At 45.9% G+C, this 19,852-nt stretch overlaps 7 protein-coding genes across 7 annotated transcripts; 4 read left to right on the top strand and 3 right to left on the bottom strand.

The window, feature by feature from the left end:
- Positions 1-1,826: 1,826 nt before the first annotated feature.
- FPOAC1_001797 (uncharacterized protein) lies at positions 1,827-2,735 on the top strand (the record flags this gene model as incomplete). The annotated part of the gene is made up of 8 exons (XM_044846386.1): positions 1,827-1,941; positions 1,992-2,021; positions 2,072-2,185; positions 2,235-2,267; positions 2,317-2,424; positions 2,477-2,506; positions 2,559-2,588; positions 2,659-2,735. 8 exons carry the CDS (start codon positions 1,827-1,829, stop codon positions 2,733-2,735), a joined length of 537 nt encoding a protein of 178 aa, XP_044712302.1.
- Positions 2,736-3,351: 616 nt separating this feature from the next.
- FPOAC1_001798 (uncharacterized protein) lies at positions 3,352-5,180 on the bottom strand (the record flags this gene model as incomplete). Its single annotated transcript, XM_044846387.1, has 3 exons — positions 3,352-4,390; positions 4,444-4,737; positions 4,792-5,180. 3 exons carry the CDS (start codon positions 5,178-5,180, stop codon positions 3,352-3,354), a joined length of 1,722 nt encoding a protein of 573 aa, XP_044712303.1.
- Positions 5,181-7,943: 2,763 nt separating this feature from the next.
- Positions 7,944-8,587, bottom strand: FPOAC1_001799 (uncharacterized protein; the record flags this gene model as incomplete). Its single annotated transcript, XM_044846388.1, has 2 exons — positions 7,944-7,953; positions 8,100-8,587. 2 exons carry the CDS (start codon positions 8,585-8,587, stop codon positions 7,944-7,946), a joined length of 498 nt encoding a protein of 165 aa, XP_044712304.1.
- A 1,459-nt stretch (positions 8,588-10,046) lies between these two features.
- Positions 10,047-11,772, top strand: FPOAC1_001800 (uncharacterized protein; the record flags this gene model as incomplete). The annotated part of the gene is made up of 4 exons (XM_044846389.1): positions 10,047-10,231; positions 10,278-11,054; positions 11,104-11,606; positions 11,657-11,772. The coding sequence occupies 4 exons, from the start codon at positions 10,047-10,049 to the stop codon at positions 11,770-11,772; spliced, it is 1,581 nt and encodes a 526-aa protein (XP_044712305.1).
- Positions 11,773-11,894: 122 nt separating this feature from the next.
- Positions 11,895-13,123, bottom strand: FPOAC1_001801 (uncharacterized protein; the record flags this gene model as incomplete). Its single annotated transcript, XM_044846390.1, has 2 exons — positions 11,895-12,312; positions 12,363-13,123. 2 exons carry the CDS (start codon positions 13,121-13,123, stop codon positions 11,895-11,897), a joined length of 1,179 nt encoding a protein of 392 aa, XP_044712306.1.
- Positions 13,124-13,435: 312 nt separating this feature from the next.
- On the top strand, positions 13,436-15,232 carry FPOAC1_001802 (uncharacterized protein; the record flags this gene model as incomplete). Its single annotated transcript, XM_044846391.1, has 2 exons — positions 13,436-14,717; positions 14,805-15,232. 2 exons carry the CDS (start codon positions 13,436-13,438, stop codon positions 15,230-15,232), a joined length of 1,710 nt encoding a protein of 569 aa, XP_044712307.1.
- A 2,631-nt stretch (positions 15,233-17,863) lies between these two features.
- On the top strand, positions 17,864-19,729 carry FPOAC1_001803 (uncharacterized protein; the record flags this gene model as incomplete). Its single annotated transcript, XM_044846392.1, has 1 exon — positions 17,864-19,729. The coding sequence occupies one exon, from the start codon at positions 17,864-17,866 to the stop codon at positions 19,727-19,729; it is 1,866 nt and encodes a 621-aa protein (XP_044712308.1).
- Between the last annotated feature and the right edge of the window lie 123 nt (positions 19,730-19,852).

The following is a 19,852-nucleotide window of genomic DNA, read 5'->3' on the forward strand; positions in this document are numbered from 1 at the left end:
AAGACAGGCAATGAACAGTTGGGAATTTTATTAGCACAATGACTTAAACCAGAACAGCACAGAAATCCTCGTATAAATTTAGAACGGGAGTCGTCGAGCCCATTCACAAAGCATCAATGTGAGCGGCTGACATTCATAGTGCCAACCCAATTACCACTGCCGATCCAGCCGGGGCATACCTGATACTTGATGAGGCAATCCCGCCATATCATCAATAGTCTAGTCGAGAGGCTTTTCGTAGCTCTTACAGCTGCTCGTCAATCTTGACCCAACAGACACGATAAACGAGGCGGGCACCAATCATCCAAAGTCGGAAAAAGGCGATCTTACTCATGTCGACATAGTGTACATCGTGATACCACTTTGTGGCGTTGAGAAAAGAAGGCTGAGAGGCTGCTTTCGACTAGTGATGGATTGTGCCTCCTTACATATTAGAAAAACTTGAATCGGACTAATGCAGGAAAAACACAACACCGCATCCATGTCAGTTACAGTTGCGTGTAAGTTGTGACCATCAAGGCTATGGCGATTGGGTTCTTGTAACTGTGAGACCTGTATTTGCAAGCCCAGGGCTCCAACCAACAGATTTGTTCAATTAGAAGCCACAGGACTTCACTATGGTGTGACTATTTCGGAAACGGGAATGGAGTTTTAGTTTTAGAGTAACGTGGGAATGGAATGCTGGAAGGAAATGAGGCTGGCTGGTATTGGTTCAACCCATCCCATGTTCAGATAACGTAGATCCCCCGCATCAGTGATCTGGTAGATTAATTAATTGATGACCTCAGCTTGTTAAAAGATGACAGTATTCCGGAATACGTGAGCCGTATAATCCGTTGCTAAGCAGTCTGCTCAATAGTATCTTGATTACGCTGATACTAAGGCTTTAGTTTGTTGATCCAGTTTATTCCCTACCATCGAATACATCATGACTTCCAAACCCAGACTGCCAGCCGCAAGACTCACTGTCGAACTTATGCACGTTTGGCACAAAAACACAAACTCTAACGTGCTATTTACGTCTTCGAGTAAAGAGCCCAACGTGCATTAGCTTCAACTAACATGATTGATCACCACCGCTCTAAGATCGTGGCTGGTCCCAATGAGGAAACATGCTGTCCTTCAGCTCGGCAACCTTTGCAGGCAAACTTGACAAAAAGAGACGTTCTAGAGCTCTACGAGGCTTACACAGCACGACCTCATCACTGGGAAGCCTGGTCCGGTATCTTCAAAGCCGGAGCTAGTCGACGTGGTCGATGATACAACAGAAAAAGAGTTTATTAGCGACTTCGCGATCGTTACTCAAACGAACGTGATGGCTTGTCAGCCTTGGCATGGGCCAATGGTGAGCTTTGCACGGTGGTGATCCCCTCCACTTGCTCTCACCTTCAGCCGTATCAAGACGACTTGGCTGACGATGGGCTTGATACGAGGTTGGCATCTCTGCGTTAGACTTGAGATGTGTTAGCGGTAAGCCGGGCTACAGAGGCTTCCTCAGACTGAGGATGCTCATTTAGCACATGCCGCAGAAGCCGACGCCATCATCGAATCCGTTGGAAGTGATGAGCTTGAGAAGAGGGGGCTTACTATGTGGGAGATGGCTTTGGGTCTACCTGTGCAAAGGAAGCAAGGTTCGTTGAGAGGATCATGAGGATGACTGTGTTCATTAGTACTGCGTTGATCCCCGTCCATAAAGCTGGAGTTCCCATCCAGAGCCAAATGTCCTTTTTCTACCAACCTTCCCTCACCAACTCATTCTCAGCCTCACCAACTTGACACTCCCGCTTCCAGTCCACAGTCTTCTTGTCTCTTCTCTAGACATCAACATGAAGTTCTCCGTTCTTTCTCTCCTCGCTCTTGCTGCTGGTGCCATCGCTGCACCGGCTCCAGTTCCTGCCCCAGAAGCTGCCCCGGAGCCAGGCCAGACGTACAAGAACTACGGTGTGTGGTGATGGTAGATAATCTGGAACATGTTACTGATGACTTGACAGGATCTTATCCCAAGCAGTACTCCAACTATGGTATGTATCGATCATCTACCTCCGAGTTGCATGTGCTAACTCTTGCATAGGCAGCTACAACTACAAGAAGTATTCCAACTACGGACACTACAAGCGGGATGAAGAGGTAGAGAAGCGTGAGGCCGCACCCGAGCCTGAGCCAGAACCCGGCTACTCTCACTATGGTATGTGATGCATACTTCCCTGAGCTTCGCGATGCTAATTATTTCATAGGAAGCTACCCTCCTAAGAAGTACACCAACTATGGTTCGTGGTTCTCATAACTATAGCTCATCAGATGCTGACTCTTCCTTAGGAAGCTACAACTACAAGAAGTATTCCAACTACGGACACTACAAGCGCGACGAAGATGTAGAGAAGCGCGAGGCCGAGCCTGAGCCTGCTGGCAAGTACTCTAGCTATGGTTTGTTCCACTAATCTCATCAAAAATTTCTGGAGTATTAACCATCAACCAGGAACATACCCAACCAAGTACTCCAACTACGGTATGTATCACCAAGCCCACTGCAAGTATTCACAGTACTGACCATCTCCCAGGATCGTACCCCACGAAATACACCAACTACGGTTCGTGACACTCCCAAATACTCACTAATTAACCCAGTGTCTGATGATTTATGGACTAATACCTTTGCAGGCTCTTACAACTACAAGAGTTACGGAACCTATGGCACATACAAGAGAGCCAGCGACTGGGTCAAGTCCTTTTTCTAAGCTGCAAGTTTGATATGAATTTGAGGCGCACTTTCAGGAGCGAAGCAGAATTGCATTGGCACGACGCACAGCTATGTTCAATATGAACGACTTACGAATCTCAACGAGAGAAATGTTTAATGGTTGGACAAGATGAATTGAATGGAGTACCTTTTTGATCTGAGTTGGGGATTGCGGGCGAGTTTAAACATATTCCTAGACTCTCTTTAAAAACATTAGTAAATTTTTGCTCCATCATCGTCTCGAGTTGCATGTCATGAATATGTTTAGTCAAGTCAAGAGGGAAATTTCCACTGTCAGCAGTTGTGTTGCCAAGTCATCTTGGCTGTATATACACGATTCTGAAACAGGACATGAGTTTCTACTTATACATCGTATTGTGGGACTGGTAACTTATTAGTGATAAGCTATCACTTATATATTTAATTATTACTAGTGTAGTCGGATAGTAGTAAGCTTACTTCTGCCTCCTCGCGCTTACTCTCACAAATTCATTGTACGAAACAGTCGATAATATGAAGAATGTTCTTGATTTATGATAATCTTGACTACATATACTCATAATCAGACAGCAGATATGCTGATGTAACAAACATGAGGCCATATATACATGCGTTTAGAACAGCCATGAAACAAAGGTCTTGTAGAACCATCCACCACGGTTGGGACCCTCGGCCTCACGCTTAGCAGCCTGGGCAGCAAGGAACTCCTCCTCCTCACGGTCGATGACATCCTTGCCGGTATAGAAGTCGACCTCATGGGGCTTGATACCACGAGACTTGGTGATGAACTTGTGGCCAAAGATGAGGATCAGGTAGACGGGAATACCCAGGTAACCTGTGATAAAGGTCTTGTACTTCTCGCCGCCCATGATCTTGCCTGACTCCTTGTCGCGGACAAAGACGTCGTAGTTTTTGGTCAAGGCAATAAGAATACACATGGCAAGAGCACCAACGGATCCCCACATGCCAAAGGGGGCGACGTAGGGAAGAGCTTCGTTGGAAAGACCCTGAGCCTTCTTGGCGCGGCACCAGAAGATGTGAGTGGTAAGGATGGAGATCCAGGACAGGAGACCAAAGATGGTGGTCAGGTTGACAAAGTAGCCAAAGACCTTTGTGGAGTCGTCCGAGACGTTCATGAAGGCGAGCAGACAGAAAGAAGCAGACATGCCAAGGGCGTAGATGGGAACACCGTCCTTGTTGGTCTTCTTGAAGATGGCGGGAGCTGAACCGTCGGAAGCAAGACCGTAGAGGGTTCGGCTGGCAATGTACAGATCCGAGTTGGAGGCGGAAAAGACAAAGATGCAGATACAGGCGTTGATGATGTGAGGGACGACTTTGACACCAGCGATTGTACCAGCAACGACAAAGGGCGAGGCAGAAGCACCAGCCTTGGCAGTGGTGGCAAAGGCAAGTTCCTCAGAGTTGTAGGGGACGATCATGCCGACGAGGAGGACGGAGAGACAGTAGAAGAAGAGAATTCGGTAAAAGGTAAGCTTGATGGCGTGGGGGATGGTCTTGCGAGGGTTCTGGGCCTCAGCGACTGTGACACCAACGAGTTCGGTTCCGAGGTAGGCAAAGGTTGCGTTGACCATGCAGGACCAGAATCCGAGGAATCGTCCAGCGTCGCCTTCCATGATATAAGGCTTGAATGCACTAGAGAGTCGTTAGCAGGGAACAATTGCCGCGTGGGGAATCGGTATACATACCCAGGGTTGCTCCAGTATCGGAAACCCTTTCGGTCATGGTCAGGGCCACCGCCGAGAGCCAGGACGAGAGAGAACAGGATTATACCGATGATGGTGATGACCTTGAAGGAGGAAAGCCAGAATTCGAGTTCACCAAAGAATTTGATACCAAAGTAGTTGATAACGCAGATGACGACGAGGAAGATGGCAATAAAGACACCAGGATTGACTGTGTCTCGATCAACCCAATATTGAATGACGAGGGCGGCAGCGGTAAGTTGGTTAGGCGTGACAATGATGTATTTGAACCAATATCTAGGAAATGTTAGTTTTGGTGGGAATCGCATTGTTGGAGTCAAGAATACTCACGTCCAGCCAAGAGCAAAACCGAGAGAAGGATCACAGAATCGAGAAGCGTAACCAGTGAAACCAGCAGACATGGGCAACCAAGCAGCCATCTCACCAAGAGCAGCCATGACGAGAAAGACGACGAAACCAACAAGAGTATAACAGATAAAGACAGAACCAGGACCAGCTTGGGCGAGAGCCTTTCCGGTACCGATAATGAGACCAGTTCCGATAGCACCACCAATGGCAATCATAGTGATGTGTCGCGCCTTGAGGCCTCTGTGGAGCGACGTCTCAGCGCTCGTCTCGAGACCTCGAATGTGCTGATCTTCACCGAGGCCGACATCTTTAGTTGGGGGCGATGCGACATCGTAGCCCAGGTCTTTCTTTTCGACGTCGTGAGACGACATTTTGTTTTTTCCAGTACCCGCGTTCGTCTTACAGGGAGGAAATATTTATGGAGAAATAATTGAAGCCAAGGTGCCAAGTAAACTGTTGGAAATACCAAGCCTTTTGTCGATGCAGAAGCCAAGAGCCTTGGCTAGATTGACGAGAGGTCTGGGCAGGGACAGGACAAGACAAGACAAGACGAGAAGAACAGTACAAGACCCGCACTGAATCAACGTTGCACACAGACAAAGATGGACAGACAAGAGAGAAAGAGAGGAAATGGAGGGGAGGAGGGTTAGTAGTTAAATACCAACAGGCATTGACTGAGTACCTACTTGTTTTCTCCCAATCTACCGAGAGGGGACTTGTCCAAACTGTCAAAATGCCAAGACAATCTCTCTCATCAAGACAAGAGACAAATGATACTACGTACAAGACCAGGCTCGAATTGGAAAGCCCATGCTCGTTCTTCTCACCTCTGATGGAACCCTACACTAGGCGGGCGTCCGAATGAAGATCAATCACGTAAAAGGTTGGGTTGAGTAGGGGGAGTGGGTAAACAGTTTAAGCTTGAATATCACCAACAGAAGAACCGAACCTAGGGTCTTCTTGTCAGCTAACTAACGCCTTGGTAGCTATCTTGTCTGTCTTGTCTTTCCCAGCTGCTGCATGTGGTGAGGGAGACAAGGTATGCCTTGCCGCTCGGATGCATTGCATTGGACTCGGCTCGACTCGACTCGACTACAATTGTTAGATGCAGTGTAGGTACCTGTTCATATAACCGGGCGCAGGGCAGAATAGAAGGCATTTCTCTCTACACATGTCTCATCTCTGTGGTGACACGGAGCCAAACTCCAAGTGGAAAGGATCACCCTAGTGCTGTAAAACGCCCGAGGTTGAATGAGAGAATAAAAGTACAATCTTTCTAGACTACTTCTTAGTGAGAAAGACAAGAAAAAAATCAGAGATAAGGCTTCACTGTGCCTTGGGGCGGTTTACCCCGGTCATGAACGGCCCAAAGAGCCCGAATAACACCTCTCTGGTGTCAAGGATCTGACGTTGCATACTGTAATAGTAGCGACGGTAGAAAAAAGTTTTGGGTATTCTTGTATCCACTGCTATCTAGAAAACTCAGCCTCTCCTTTTCAGGAAGGTGAAAAAAGGTGTCTTGTCGTGTGCTACTGGACTTCCATGGAACTCTGAGATATCATTCCTCCAAACAAACCCCTGTCCAATGTTTATCTACGGCTTGTCTGCGGGGAAAAGGACCCAATAGACTAAACTGACATTCTTACATTCAGGGATTGTGAGGACTCTGATTGAGTAGAAGAGGTACTTTTGGTGGGCACATACGACAGACATCCACATGATCTTTATCTCTTTCTCACGCACATACCAACAACAGGGATTATCTTCTCCGCACCGCATATCTATCTCGTTTTAGTCAGTGGCTTTATTCCAATTATCTAGCCTTTTTTTTACGATCCGTCTAATAGCACGCACGACTTGTTAGTTTAGTCAAGTTAAGCTACCCGTAACCCCAAAACTAACGGTATACCGTTACGTTATAAAACCCCAATCCGAATGCAAGCCAACTTTAACTAGATGCTTAATTCTGAATCTGTTACCTTATTATTAGCTAAGGTGAATTCTCCAACTCCTTCAACCCCAGCTTTTCGCCTCCGGGGGAGGAGTCCCAAACTGGGTCCTCTCCGCACTTTGGTTCCAGACTCTAATAAATGCTGGTCTTTGCGTTTGCTTGGCATCAGAGACAAGGTCAAAGTCAAAGAGGCACGGATGCAACGGGTCATTTAGGAAAGTGAAGAAAGTCTAGATGTATACCATGACGAGTGTATAGTTTGCTTGGCTCTGGATTACTGCGCCAGCATGACTAGCTACCTCTTTGAACCAACATTATATTACTCACTTCTGTGTCATGAAAATTCATTCTCGGACGACACTGAGACAACAGCATTGACGAACGGCGCCTCGAGAGCTGAACATCACTGCATTGTCGATCTGGAACCCATTTCTCGGGCTTCGGCATCACACCCGTTCATTGTACAGCAGGCAATCTTATCCTTGTGCATCTCATGAGCTTATCAATTCAGCCTAGCATCATGACTTGTTTAAGCTTATCATCAAGACTAGCAGCCCTAAGCTTAGGAAAACAAACGAACTTAGCTCATCATAAGGCATCATGCCCCTTGAGACTAGGAAAGACTCTTCTAAACCATCCTAGAGAAAGCCTTGTGGAGATGAATGTACAAGTCTGACGTTACGTGATTTATCGGTACTAAAAGAAGACACCGAGTATCTTTTGCAAAACGAACATCTTTAGTACCTATTCCAAGTCCACTGACAACTTTGAAGTGGAATCGCAGAATCCTCTCTTCTTGCTGTGCCTATCACGCCAAGATATATTGTGTTGCTCTCTCAGTCATGACGCAATATGCCCTTGAAAGCTTCACTGATACGTGATTCACGATGGGTATGCGACCATGTCTTAGGCTCTGGTAAATTGACAGGTATTGTCGAGAAAGACTCAGAAAGTATGTTTCTTCATTTCATTAGACATGAAACCTATCTCTGATCCTCTGTTCCTTATCATGACCACCAAAGCTTCCTCGTCCGCCGACCCTCCACCCTCCTCGGACATGATTCCAATGCTATCCCTATCGTTTTCCTAAGCGACCGGTGGTAGTTTTGGCAGTTAGGCATTTCCAGTCTTGGTGTAATAAGAGTGTTGATGCGTTCTCCCCACCAGTGTTAATATTAATCTTCTAAGGGTTCCTGATGTTAGAACTGAACGTCAATCGAAATTCACATCCGGTTCTTGCACAAAGAACCTTTAAAAGACTAATACGAACGCCAGTAGGGAGAACGCATCAACATTCCTACTACACCAACACTGGAAATGCCCAATTGTCAAAATCCACATCCAAATATATCTGTTGGTAGGAAGGTGCTCGCCTGGCTTGGGGCTGAAGACTTGTTGGATCAAATATCGTCGACTCTCCAAGCTCTTCCATTGCTTTGTCAGACAATCTTCATCCAACAAGACTTCATCGTCCTCGTCGTATATGTTGTCCTCGTCTGTGTTGTCGTCTGTGTCACCTTCATCGGCAGAGTCTTGGATCCGTGACAGCGTCTTGCTTGATTTTCTTCCACCACGCCTTTTGATCGTGGTATCGGTCAGAGTTGGCATATTAGTGTTTGGGACCATCGTTGCAATATTGGCCCGTGGGAACTTGATCTGGGCTTTCTTCCCAAATGTCGAGTTTTTGACCTTAGCCTTCCCGAATATGATGATGACAGCAACAACGTGCCCCCAAGTAAGATCTTCGATAGGGACTTTACCAATATAATGGTTAAAGATCTTTGTGGTTGTATGAGACTTCTTCAGCCTCTGCGAAATCTTTTCCATGCATCTTTTTCTGAGGTTGACAGGGCGTGTGTGTCATTCTTTCTTGCTGTAAAGATCGCCATCGAAGTCAGGTAGCTGGAGCTCATCTTCAAGATAGAAGTAAGCCAGCTGTTGTTCGCAACGTCGTTGGTCGTTGTATTAACAACCATTTCATTGCGTCGCTCAACAATTAAGCGCAGCACTTCCCACTCTTCGTCGCCTCTCTCTTGTAGTGGTCTGTTGTTGCTTAAATTTCGACTGGGGCCTGAACCCGGCCCAGCACCGAGAGGTCTGCTTGACCTTGATGTAGGTGGTGCCGAGATGCTAGACATAGTCTACAACACTAGGGTCAGTAAGCACTTGGGAAAACGATCAGGAGCCTGGCGTACTATACATCTGCAGACTGCAGACTGCGGCTGTGAGCCAGGGACTTGTTATTAACATTACAACTCTTTTTTTTTTCTTTCGTTTTTTGTCTTTTGTTGACTGGCGTAAGAGGTGCTGATATGGAAAAGTATGAATGCTTTAGGATGTAATTTATGAGTAGGGATAGTGTGTGTTGCAGGTATGATTCAAAGTGATTTCGTTGTTAATCAAGGATGAATAAAATATCAAGAGTAGGGGATGAAATCTGCCGTGTCAAAAGGAAGGACTGGAGAAACTGAAAGTGCGAGCCAGTGCCAGTTATAATACACTGACTGCCATTAGTGATTGCGGCCTGGAAGATTCTACAACTAGGCACGGGATATTTGTGATTGTTTGTTTCCATAGCAATCAAGTAAAACACGGAAAAACAATATAGGTTGCCTAAATTATTGTAATTATAGACCTATAATCTAAAAAGGACGTTTTCCAGTCTCGCAACTTGGAGGGAGGAAAGTGTTACAGATGATATGGGCATTAGGTCTAGGCTATCAAATGGATGAAATACTTCATACCTTATATCACCTAGAGTATAAGATGTAATTCAGACTAGATTCAGAGCAGGCACTCGCCATCAGTTACTGTGTTTGCCTGCCCTTCTATTCGTAGGTACCTTAACCAGAACAAAGATTAATCACGACTCCAAGAAATCGACTTCGGTCCAATGCGGCTAATATGAATCGACTGGCGGAGACAGCCGGAAATGCGAGGCAATACAGTCAAGATGGTAACAAAGAAACTGGATGTTGACAAGCGTAATTCGGGGGGTTCTTTGTTGGACAAACCAAGAAGAGCGGCCTATGTGGCAACCACCTGCTGAGTTAGTGTACTCTTTAAACGTGAATAGAACACGACCTATTTTCAAGGCGCTTTCAAAGGTCAAAGTTCCCTAGAACAAACATGGCTCGTCTAAATCATGATAGCTTGGCGGTCTTGACTTCCAACAGCACGAGCCTTTATGACGAACAAATACAAACCATGTTTTCTCTCTCGTCTTTAAAGTTGTAGGCCAAACTTGAACCTTTTGTTACTCCCTTTTCCGTGTGATTTCGTCACAATGCAGAGCCTTTTGCCAATTTTGCTCTTCCTAAGAGCCACTCTCGCTTCATCTTGCGATGCACAACCACTGGTTCTACCAATCCGAGACGTTCAAATACTCGCAGACAACGAAGATTCCCTGATGAGAGGGATAGCGGCACAAGTCGGTACTCCGCCGCAGAATGTTGTGCTTCTACCATGGGCGTATGTTCATCATTTAACTATTCCTGCTCTTTTCTAACGTCAGTAGTGAGTTGAATAACACCATCATCTACAATAACCAGCCTTACTGCAAGAACGATACAACGTACAGCGATGAGTCTTGCATCGTCGAAAGAGGTGGTTTGTTCAATGAACAGGATTCTACAAGTTACACAGAGGCAGACAACCTCATCGCAGCCGGCGGTGCCACCACCGAGACAATCTTCAAAGGGAGTGTTTATGGCATTAAAAACCTCCCGAGTCGAAGTATTGGAGCTATTGACAAGATCAAACTCCAAGGCGCAGCCGAAATCCCCAAGTTTCCTTTTGGTATACCAACATCCAACTGGGATACTAGCCACACCACACTCAGCGCTCTGGGCCTTGGACGAAACTCAACGTACCTCAACGCTCTACGCAAAGCGGAGAAGATCACTTCAAGGGTTTGGTCTATATTTTGGGGTATTTACGGCGACGAAAAGCCGATGGATGGATCGCTCGTTCTGGGTGGCTATGATGAGATGAAAGTCATGGGAGATAACTATACTGCGCCTTTGGTATACGACCACTTTGACGGGTCTCGGGGCTGTTGGACAGGTATGAGGATTACCGTGACGGACATTAAAGTCAACTTTGTGGATGGAATGAACGCAAGTATCTTTCCTTCAGGAACAGCATTGCATTGCTGTATCGATCCTGCACATCATCTTCTAATGGAAGCACCGATGGATTACATTGAGAAATTCAAGAGTATCGCTGATATCGACACCACCCATTCGACGACTGATCTTCATTGGATGGCTCTTCAGTCCAGTATCAAGAAACAGTCAGTATCACTACCTGTATCTTCTCTCTCTTACTAATCCAATATACAGATTCAAGGGCGATCTTACCTTTTATCTAGAGTCCGGCCTTGAGATTCGCGTTCCAAATGACCAGTTCGTCTTCCCAGAAACTGAAATCGACAAAGATGGATCGAGGGTATACAACCTTACTCGACAGAACATTCTCATCAATAATGTCGAGGACGAAGCTCCGATACTAGGACGGTATTTCCTCACGGCTGCTTATCTCATGGTGAATCAAGATGCAGGTACTTTTACCCTTTGGAAAACCAACACCACCGAGGAGAGTAAACCTGTAAGAGTGTTTGATCAAGAGACGGGGGACAAATGTGGTGACAAAGCGAGCGGTGTAATACAACCCTCTGCTTCTGCAACTGGTTCCACTCCGGGGTCAAATGATCAAGGAAACACTGGAAACAATAAGCTATCCGGCTCCATGATTGCCGGCGCTGTTTCTGGTTCCGTGATTGGAGCGGCTCTTGTTTCTTTTGGCGTTTATTACGTATTGTACCGACTCAAGAAGCAAACCCTTAGTAGGTTAACCACTAAATCATTATATTCGATCGAGCTGACCAGATGACAGAGGATACTTATTATTATTATCCTGCACATGAAGATATGCAGAGGTCGAATGTTTATGAGATGGATAGTAGTCCAATGGTTACCAAAGAGGACAGGAAGAGAATTATATCTGGTTAGGCGAACTGAGCGACATTGATGGACGAGTAGGGGTATCATTGCCTAACACGATATAAATCGATTGTACTTACTCTAATATATACATATCTGACTTCTGCATCTCCCATTCACTATGATTAATGCTAGTGAGGCTCAACAGGATGCTTCCATGCCTGATATGCAATCCAAGTCTGGTATGAACTGACAGCAAGCGACACAATTCCCAGGATAATAGCAATGGCCACCCCTATCAAGGTCGCCATCATCACATGTCTTGCGCCACTCTTTCTCTGCATTGATCGTTGAAGCCAACTGCGAGGCTGCGGGGTCTCAAGTTCGTTGTACAGATCCGCGAGGCGATCGGCCAGATAGATATAAGGCACACTCTCTTCCCCGACACGTCTGACTGAGCTGAACTCGAAATTGAGAATATCTGGGTCGAAGGAACAATTTTTGATGAGTGACCGTGCAAGTTTCTTGGACTTGGGATCGGATAGTGGGAAAAGAGTTCCTTGAAGGGAGTCTAGGATTTCAAGGACGAGCTGACGCGGTAGCACGCCCCTGATAAAGTCTTAGTTTGGTTCAGTTGGTAGAATTGAACTGCGACTTACTTTTTAAGAGACGAAGATGGGCTGGAACAGTCGCCGAGATCTCTGGTCACCCTCAACTGTTCTTTGAGAAACGATGTATAATGATAAATCTCCAAAACGCTGTTTCTCCTGTCAAACAGCAGATGATTTCGTATGTCTGATGTCGCTCTGATAGTAATTTTGAGTCTTCTCTTGAGGTTGACAGCTCTAAGTTGCCTCTTGACATCCGCGAACAACTCACTAGTATTGTAGCTGAGGACATTGTGATTACCAAGTGGAAAAGAGTCCTGGATGTATTTGCTCAAAGGAACGTCTTCTTTCCAGTGCACTCGGAAAGTTCCTTTCTCAAGCCTGTCAGATGAATGATGGAGGGCTGAAGGATCGATCATGAGCATAGTTTTGACACCAAGCGCAACTGTATTAGCCTGGATGTTGCTGTGGAGAGCCTGAGTAGCAGTGTTGGTGTTGGGTGAAGCTATTCGGCGAAGCTCTGACAAGGTTGCATCTGGATGTGATTTTAGAATTGAAATGATTGTCAAGATATCCAAATGGGTATTGATATCTCTTGGCGTCGACGTTGCATCCACATATGTTGAAACAACAGCTTCGTAGTACTGCAAGTATCGTTGGATTTGAGTCATTCGTCCACTCGGGCAATTCTGATCATTGCACTGTGATCTCTTTAGCTCGACGCAGCCTTGACAGACTTGCCATGACCATAGAGAAACAGCTAGCTGACGTGCCGAGTCTTGGTTCAAGTCGCTGCTTATTCTCGCAGCCATGATGCTAATTTTGATGAACTTCAAAAGGGTACCGAATGTCATTAAGTACTAGTTATTTCAAGCCACAATCTAATGGACATCTTAAAAGAATGTCTTGTTTTCAGAAACACGTAATAGGGGGCTCGTTGAGGCGATGTGCATGCAGCTTGCGTATACAGTATTGGGTGCCAACAACCCATGTAAGCCACAGCGCTCGAAACTGGACTCCCCTCATATTTCTCCCAGCCTGATCACGATGACTTTTCTGCTGCACTTCTTATTCAAGTCCACATTCTCCCCTTACATGGTAACTTATTTCACGCCCAGTTCGACATGTCGGCCTTTGAGCGTTGGCGCAACGCCAGCGAGTTACCAGATGTATGGGCCCAGCAGCGTCCAATGTCGCCAGACGAACATGTCGGTCTTTCGTTGCACGTAGCAGATACAAGGCAGACAACAAACCCCAGCCTACCCCAGAATGCCGCTCCAATCTTGCAAGACGAGCATGTCGGCCTTTCGTTGCACATAACAGATGCAAGGCAAACAATAACTCCAAACCCACCGCGAAATGCCGCTTCAATCTCGCGAGACGAACCTGTCGGTCTTGCGTTGCACGGAACAGAGTTGAAAGACTTCGCGAAGCCCGTACCACAACGGCTCAAAGATCGATTCTTCGACATAAAGATTCTATATTCTCAACCACTCTATGACTCTATTTCGAAAAGAAATAAGGACCCTGGCAACATCTCGATGAAGCTCAGATATCTGGGTCTTGATTCGCAGAATACCGAGCTTCACATAGTAATACAGTGTGAGAAGAGGGTCGCAAAGAAGGTCAAGAAGTTCTTTGCACAAAAACACGTTGAGGAAGAGCTCTTACCAGACTTTCGAGTTTTAGTCTTGGGCAAGCCGCCGATAGAAGTTGCAAACGACGAAATGATAGACGTCCTTACCGACTCCCTTCCCGTCAACACAATTTGCGGGATGCCTATCACACTGAGTGGAAATGGCAGATCCGTCAGATGCACTATCGGTGGAGTTATCGTTGTTGAAACCGACCAGAAACGTCTGTATGGACTTACAGCTGGGCATCCATTAAGAAGAATCCGAGTGGTCCCTTCTGACAAGAAGCTGATGAACGAAGTGTATGGATCATCGTCGTCTTCAGATGAAGAAGAGTATTCCGAAAGCGATGATGCCTCTACAGAAACATCACTATCCCTTCCAAAATCGGAACATTCCGATACCGAGAGAACATGTGACGACAATCTCTTGCAAACAAAACCTCCCATCGGGACCGTTGTTTATGACTCTTTCATTAATTCGCCAGAAGAAAACTACGATTGGGCACTCTTGGACCTTAACGAGGAATATGCATTGCCAAATCTAGTGAATCGTGGTAAACAGCCCAAAGATTCCGACATCGAAGATGACAAACCAGAAGTTCACCGTTATTACATTGACTCTATCGACACGACCCTGACAAAGCAAGTACTTGTGCTAAAGCAAGATAAACCGCGTATGGCAGAATTATCCTTGAATACTTCTTCATTGATGATGTCTCCTGGATCGAAATTCGTTAATGCCCATGATGTTACATTCAAGGATGGTTCACGTAAGTACAGATCACCACGTAGGACTACTGTCTCTCTAACGTTAATTTAAGCATTATGTCCTGGTGATTCCGGCATATGGGTAGTAGATGCCAAGACCTTGGGCCTTTATGGGCATGTCGTTTCTGTTGATGCGTTTGGAGAAGCCCAGGTAATGCCTATCCAGTCCACACTTAAAAGCATCAAGCGGCAGTTGGAGGCAACTCGAGTATCCCTCGCCACAAGCTCGACTATTGATCAGCCAAAGCTTTCTTTGAGTGGGCCATACACTTCCAATCCACCAGGGCCAACTGCTCAGTTCCATGATGTGTCTGGTGATACCATCAGGGTAGCAAAGTCTCCTCAAGATACTGATCTCGACGTCGTAATGCCACCGGGTCGGGTTTCAAGGGGCGAGAATCGGCCTGAAACCATTAATTACTACGGCAATGTTCTCCAAGTTCACAGCAAGCCTAGTTATGTACAACGGGCAGACAAGTTATCAGCCACGCAACGGCGCTCAGACGCCTTTCCTTGATGTCCTTCGTGGCTCATGATCGAGTTTGTCACAGCCAAACAATCCGTTATTTGGTGGGTAATAACAGATATCACACGCACAAGGCAGGTCCTGTATAAGACTTTCAATCGCATAGCTTTAGTGGCGGCATGACGACGCCTATAATGCCAGTCCTAGGCAGACAGTTTCAATGAGGGTTTCTAGCGTGTGTCTGGGGAGCAGACGAAAGAGGAAGATAACAAGAGATCGGGAACGTATCAAGGGTTACTGATGCTGTCTGCAGTTTGTTTAGTATTCTGTGTATGCTGTTGGATATATGTAGTTGAATATTGGCCATAGCATGGTGTTGAGTATTATCTCCTTGAATAGCACCTTGGAATATAGATTCAATTGAGTGATCTCTCTGATACATACGACCACAGCTCGCAGAAAACTCGGGATCCCGTCCGCTCTCCCATAGATAAGCTGCGAAGCGCTGGATTAGTAGTTGGGTCGGTGACGACCAGCGAATCCCCGGTGTTGTATGTTTTTTTGGTGTTTTTTTTTGTAACTATCAGCAGCACTTTTCGTGTCCAAGCCTAAGAACATAACACAACTTGTTGGCTTGTTAAGTCATCTCACGTGACTTAAACAATAGATATTGATACAAATTGTTTATTTTTTCCCTAGTATTGTATAGACATGTTCAGCCGGATGTAACTTGGTGAAGGTGGTTCCCATGCTGGTTGCTTCATGTCAAGGATTAGGGGCGTCATCGGGTGCTTGTTTCACACAGTTTATGGGTTGAATCTCGTGGTATCATATGAGAAAAGCGCCTTTCTCTCCTCCAGAACCTTGAGTGTTCCTTCTGCTCTCATGCCCTCTCTTATTTTACTGACCCCGTAGTTTCATTACTCATGGACGCTTTGTTCCTTCACTTCCTCACCCTTTTTGCACTTGTCCAAAATTCGTTCCATGTACTAAATACATATGGCTTCTTCATTTGATGTTCTCGTCGCCATCTCCGATATCCGTTCCTGACACTCAGCTCACAACAGCGCAAGACCATATATAACTGTCTGTATTCCTCGTATTGATGGCACTCATGCCTCAGGTGTCAAAAAACTTGGCCACTAGGATCATAAGAGACGAAAGTTTTAAACTAGTTTATGCTGCTTAGACCAGACTCTTAGGGTATTTGTTTTTATGTCCTAAAGATTACAGGTTGATTTCTTCTACCTGCTAGCCGTGTTATCTTTATAATCTCCGAAGGTAACCGTGCGTTGATTATGCTAACATGTTTCAACACTATCCTATCACTCAAACCCATCCTGTTCGATCCTAATATGTATTTTCTCATATCTGGCTCAAAAGCTGTTACTATCCGAGTTACTTGGGATCAGTGCAGTGTGGGGGCCCTTTCAATCTATCAGAATTAAGAGGAAGACTCCTACGTTCTGTCTAATGAACTCGGGCTCTTCAATGCCATTTCACATCCTTCTTTTACATATCGGATCAGTTAGGCCGATCATCTGGGGGTACCATCTCACCACAAAGGTCATTTAGAGTATCTCTCTAGATCTAAGAAGTGTATCAAACCTTTGAGCTATCACGATCGTCTCTCAGGAAGCTACCTGATTTAAATAGGGTAACTGTCGGCAGTCGAACAAGTCAACTTTTCTGGAGTGAATGTGAACGCTGGTTCTATTATCTAGCTAGCTCAGAAATAAATCCCGAGAATTTAACTCCCATTGACGTCCACATTGAGTTTACAGGGAAAGACTTAGATGTCCGTTACGTTCGCTGTCTCATCACTGGACATGTTGACAGACCGCCAGAATCCTACAGGGGATCCTAAACGTTGAGATTGACAAGTCTGAAAACCGTTACCCGTAGAGTTGTGTAAAACTATCCTAACACTAAAACTAGTATTTCTAAAGAATGTATTTGATCGGCTTTAGTTAAAGACATGTTACCACATATATAGACCGACATGCAGTTTAAGACACTCCTCCACATCCCGATACATCAGTCAACAAAGTGGTCCTTCGGCGAAACAATGCATGGGTAATTAATAACGGCTCTCAACGTCGGCATTCGGTCATCTCGACTCTATTGGATCGCATGTCTGGGGTACATATTAACTGGATCTCCAAACCACGAACTGGAAAGATCGCCACAATACAACGCCATCATCGTATTCTTCACAACGTGATCTCATCACCGACTTCGGCCATAGGGCTAACAAAGAAATACAAGCTACCTTGAAAAGGCAATCCGTACTGGTTTCTGGAGAATAAGTGGGAAGAGCTGAGAGTCCGAGGCTCAGGATATGACCGTTTGAACTTACACCCCGCATCTTCCCCGCGATCTTAACTTAATTAAACAGGTTTCAATCGGTCCGAAATATGGGGATCGACTTATACAGCGGAATACGTCGCGGAATTCATGGGATGAGAAGGGAAGTAGACATACGATGCTGCATCTGAGCTCGGGATGTCAAAAATACATGGTCTAAACCTTGGTCTAAAATGCTGTAAATTGACTTACTAATTTCGTCTCTTATACTCTCACCACTTAACAAGGTTTGCCGATGTGAAGCACATATATATATCGTGACATATTCCACATGATTTCCTTCTCAGTCAAGTGTGTGTCTCTCAATCACCCATCATGACACCCTCACAAGCTATCCTGCAGCTACTTTCTGCATCGCTGGCTTTTGGCCAGATGGTCTACGATGAGGTCAACGGCCCTACAGAACGTCCCCAATGCAAAGCTACAGAGACACAAGAGCCAAAATACACATATACACCCTTCAGTTACACTCTTACTGAGACTGTGAGATACGCTACCTCGGTGCCTGCACCTACCACCACAACTACATACGCCGATCCACCAGAGTCTCTCATCTCTCTCGTGCCTTCACTGTCATTTACCACATGGGGAAAATGGGACCCCAATGCTACTACCAAAGCTTCAGACACGGATGATCCGTATGGACAAGCTGCGTGGACTGCTCTGTGGGAGCACGCAAACCCTCCCAACTTTACCGAGACGGCTGTCTATAGCACTACCGTATCTCCCACTCCCATTCCCAGCAGCGAGCTTATTCTCCCGCCGCGAGATTACTTCGGTCCTTCAGACTGCTATAACTTTCCAAAGAACTTTAGCTTTGGAGTTGCGAGCTCTGCAAGTCAGATTGAGGGCGCTACCGCAGAGGAGGGTAAGGCGCCGTCTCTCATGGACATTCTCGTCCAAAATGATGGTGCGAAGGACTACGTTACGAATGAGCATTACTACTACTACAAGCAAGATATCGAGCGCGTTGCTGCCATGGGCGCGAAGCATTTCTCATTTAGTATTGCGTGGACAAGGATCTTACCCTTCGCAATACCCGGTACACCTGTGAATCAGGAGGGAATCGATCATTATAATGATGTGATTAACTTCATTCTTGAAAAGGGAATGACTCCTGAAGTTACCCTGCTTCACTTCGACACTCCTCTTCAGTTCTTTGGAAGCAACCTCACAAAGGCCGCAGACAGGCCTCAAATTGGGTACACGAACGGCGGCTACCAGAATGAGACTTTCCCGGATGCTTTTGTTCATTATGCAAAGGTCGTCATGAGCCACTATGCTGATCGTGTGCCTGTATGGTTCACTTATAACGAGCCCCTGCTCTACTCATACAATGCTCTCTCAGTGTACAACGTCGTCAAATCTCACGCTAGAGTCTACCGCTGGTACAAAGAAGAACTCGGCGGAAAGGGTAAAATTGCACTTAAGTTCAACAATAACTTTGGTGTTCCCCGGGATCCCAAGAGTGAGGCGGATGTATATGCTGCCGACCACTTCAACTCAATTCAACTAGGACCGTTCTGTAATCCTATTTACCTCGGTCAAGATTATCCCGAGTCATTCAAAAAGACTTTTGATGACTTTGTTCCGCTGAGTGAAGAGGAACTCAAATACATCGGTGGGACGGCGGACTTCCTAGGCATCGATCCCTATACCGCCACGGTCATCGCACCACCTGTTCCAGACGACAAGGACAGTATTTTAGAATGTGCATCAAACTCATCTTCTACTTTCCGTCCTTATTGTGTCAACCAAACCACGACGACCGTCAATGGGTGGAACATCGGCTATCGCTCTTACAGTTACGTGTACATCACACCCACTTACCTCCGAAGCTACCTCAACTACCTACACAACACATGGAGAACCCCTGTAGCTATTACTGAGTTTGGCTTTCCTGTTTTCGGCGAGGCGGAGAAAGAGCTGTCTGATCAGCTGTTTGACACGCCTCGAAGCATCTACTACTTGAGCTTCTTGTCTGAGACTCTCAAGGCCATTTGGGAGGACGGAGTTGAAGTTATAGGAGCCTACGCGTGGAGTATAGCGGACAACTGGGAATTCGGGAGTTATGATGCTCATTTTGGGATCCAAACAGTGAATAGGACGACCCAGGAGAGGCGGTATAAGAAGAGTTTCTTCGATATGGTGGATTTCATGAAGGCACGTGGCGTGGAGTGAGATGTATCACGTGAGAGTGAGTCATTGCATCATAGATAGTTAGATCTTTAAGTAAATACTCATTTTCTGACATTAATTGGGTTGAATGTTGATGTTCTGCTCAGATGTTGTTGTTGGGTGTGC

Source organism: Fusarium poae, chromosome 1, assembly GCF_019609905.1.
Source record: "Fusarium poae strain DAOMC 252244 chromosome 1, whole genome shotgun sequence".
Classification (NCBI taxonomy): domain Eukaryota; kingdom Fungi; phylum Ascomycota; class Sordariomycetes; order Hypocreales; family Nectriaceae; genus Fusarium; species Fusarium poae.